The 2,561-nt window shown below is 43.1% G+C and overlaps 1 protein-coding gene across 1 annotated transcript; it reads right to left on the minus strand.

Moving 5' to 3' along the window:
* Positions 1–932: 932 nt before the first annotated feature.
* On the minus strand, positions 933–1,473 carry LOC128735482 (NPC intracellular cholesterol transporter 2-like). The gene is made up of 2 exons (XM_053829963.1): positions 1,284–1,473; positions 933–1,201 (listed from the first exon to the last, which is right to left on the minus strand). The coding sequence occupies exons 1-2, from the start codon at positions 1,471–1,473 to the stop codon at positions 933–935; spliced, it is 459 nt and encodes a 152-aa protein (XP_053685938.1).
* Positions 1,474–2,561: the final 1,088 nt, after the last annotated feature.

Genomic DNA, 2,561 nt, shown 5'->3' on the forward strand with positions numbered 1-2,561 from the left:
TTTGCTTGATTTCATCCCTGTCAGCTGAAATCATAATGATGCCTATCGTTCTAACCGATAAATGATTGAAATTTGGCGTTGCCGTTTTGTTTTTAATGCCATGTTATTTCTTTACTGCCCAATCCGCAGTCGTGCAGATCGGCCGGCCAGCTGCGGCTCCGCCGGAAGGGTGAATGACACTCAAGCCTCCGTCATCGGTCTGTCATTCGATGGGCAATAATCGCTGGCGATAACGTGATTTAAAATCAGGTTTTACATGCCGAAAATGTTGAAAATTAAATGTTCTTATATCTTATTTTATCACCGCGGTAAGCGGATCAGCAAATTGCCTGGAATAACTTTCTGCCCGGATCCCAGCTCGTTTGGATCCAGCGCTGAGTGCTACTCACCCGAGAAAGAGGGCAGGATTCTTTTGCATAATGACCAAAAATAAGCCTCACATTCCGGCCTATGTTTGAGCTAGTTGGAGTTCGTAGCGCTGGAAGACCAACGGGCCCAATGGATGGAGGCATGTTTCGTTCGTCATTAATCTTGTTTCCGTTGGATTTAATTTCAATCATCTTGTTCAGCATAGTCATGGTTTGCCCGGTCAAAACAGTTTTCCTACTTCATCACGACTATGGGAAAGTGATTTGTTTTGCAATCAAGTTGAGATAATTGCAATGTAATTTACTTGCTTTCGGTTGTTACTCGTAGGTTCAGTGCAGTTTATATAATATAATTATTATCAGAGCATGAGTTGATAATTTAATATCTGCTAATAAAATAAAAGGGAATTAAAACTTTCCATTTTAAAAATCTGCAATTGGATGCCAATCCTGTTGATAGAAATGAACTAAAACCTCTGATTTTTACGACTGAGTTAAAGCTATATTGTATATAAAGTGAGCACCTAATAATAGAATTCCAAACAAGGCAAAATCATGACGGCATTAAACGACGCGGGCGTCCAGCTCGAAGCAGGCATGTGTCCGTTCTGCCTCATCGACTAAGCTGACTTCGATTATCAGACCGATGCGGGGATAGATTCTGAGCACCGGCATCTGCAAGTTGTAAGTCACGTCCTCGCCTTGACTGACTGGACACCGGCTACCGATCAGCCAGTCGCAAGCCCGTGCACGATCCGCCGGAAGTTCAAACGGAGCAGTAACCCCCAGGGCGGTTGCCATAATTCTGGTGGTCAGCGTTGCGGCGTCAAACGCTGGAGTGGATCGATGATGTCGTGATTAAACAAAATATGCAGCAAAGTATACAGTGTACATAGTGGGAAAGTCGAAACTTACGAGCTTGAAAATCCATCTCCATGTTGGCATCGGTACCGCGCGGCAGTTCACAGGGTAACGTTGGACAGTTGTCCACTCGCACTTCACGGGGCACCGGACGATTGTTGGAACAGGCCCTCGTTTGCACTACATCGCCGGCCGAAGCCAAAGCCAAGGGTAGAAGAGTTATTGCAAGAAATTTCCAGAACATGATCTGGCTTGTTAGCTATTTGTCTTGGAAATTTAATAATGTTACTGAATTGTTCTCTGCTGGTTTCTGCATATTTATATTGATTTTAAGCTGTTATCAGTAGGTAATATTTGAATATGTCTAACATGTGACGTCACATTTGTCTCAGGCAGCACGTTTTTTCCATGAGATGAGTAGTGGCAGGTGTTTTCCATTGTTCGAAATGCAGCACCTGCTCACATTTCAGTAATTTAGGCAGCGATAAGGACTACAAAGCACTCAGTATATAGCAGGTGGTCTTACTTATTAGAGCCATAACATTCCATAAAGCAGTTTAAACTGGTATTGCTGCTGACGAAATAGAAAGGTGAGCTGGTTTATTATTCTTGAAACGAAACATTTGCAAAATTCTTACCTAAGGTTCTCGCGGGGCACTAGGATGTCATTCCGAAATATCTCAAAATGCGTCACAGATGTGATTAGATTTCAAACATCAATAAGTCCTGTGGGACGACAGTTAAACACACCATCTGCTTAGGGTGGTTTCCTTTTGCAAAAATATTACAAAAACCCTTCGTCCCAATAGGTCGAAAATTCTTTACGACGCTTAAACCTATACCAATTTAATATCTGTGCTTGGGAAGTACGCCAGAGTGCAAAACAACTCCTTTTCTTAAACCGATTTTACCGTTTGAACATTTAATCTAGTCTAATTTGATGTCCTAAAAGTGAAGCGTCATAGAAAAATGAGCCGGCATTCTTTCCTTTTGCCAGATTGCATCCATATCCATATACTGTAATAATTTGTTCGGAACTGTCGTCTTGCACGGAAACGGGATTGAAGGGACTGAACGATGCGCTCGCGAGTGTGTAGATGTTGCTGTTGGTCGTACGCTTTGGTCAATGGAGTAAGCATTGGATGCTATGCTTCTCACACTCACTCTTTCGCGAGTGGGCATCATTTGCTTTAAGCTCGATTTGCAACACATTGATCTGACTAATTGTTCCGATCCAATTTATTACTTACGTCGTTCGTTGCTTTGATTTATTTGGTGGCGCTGGCTAGCAAGGCCCCCTCCCAACCCCACAGTATCGCCGGGTCGCCACCG

The sequence above is a fragment of the Sabethes cyaneus genome, chromosome 2, assembly GCF_943734655.1.
Source record: "Sabethes cyaneus chromosome 2, idSabCyanKW18_F2, whole genome shotgun sequence".
Classification (NCBI taxonomy): domain Eukaryota; kingdom Metazoa; phylum Arthropoda; class Insecta; order Diptera; family Culicidae; genus Sabethes; species Sabethes cyaneus.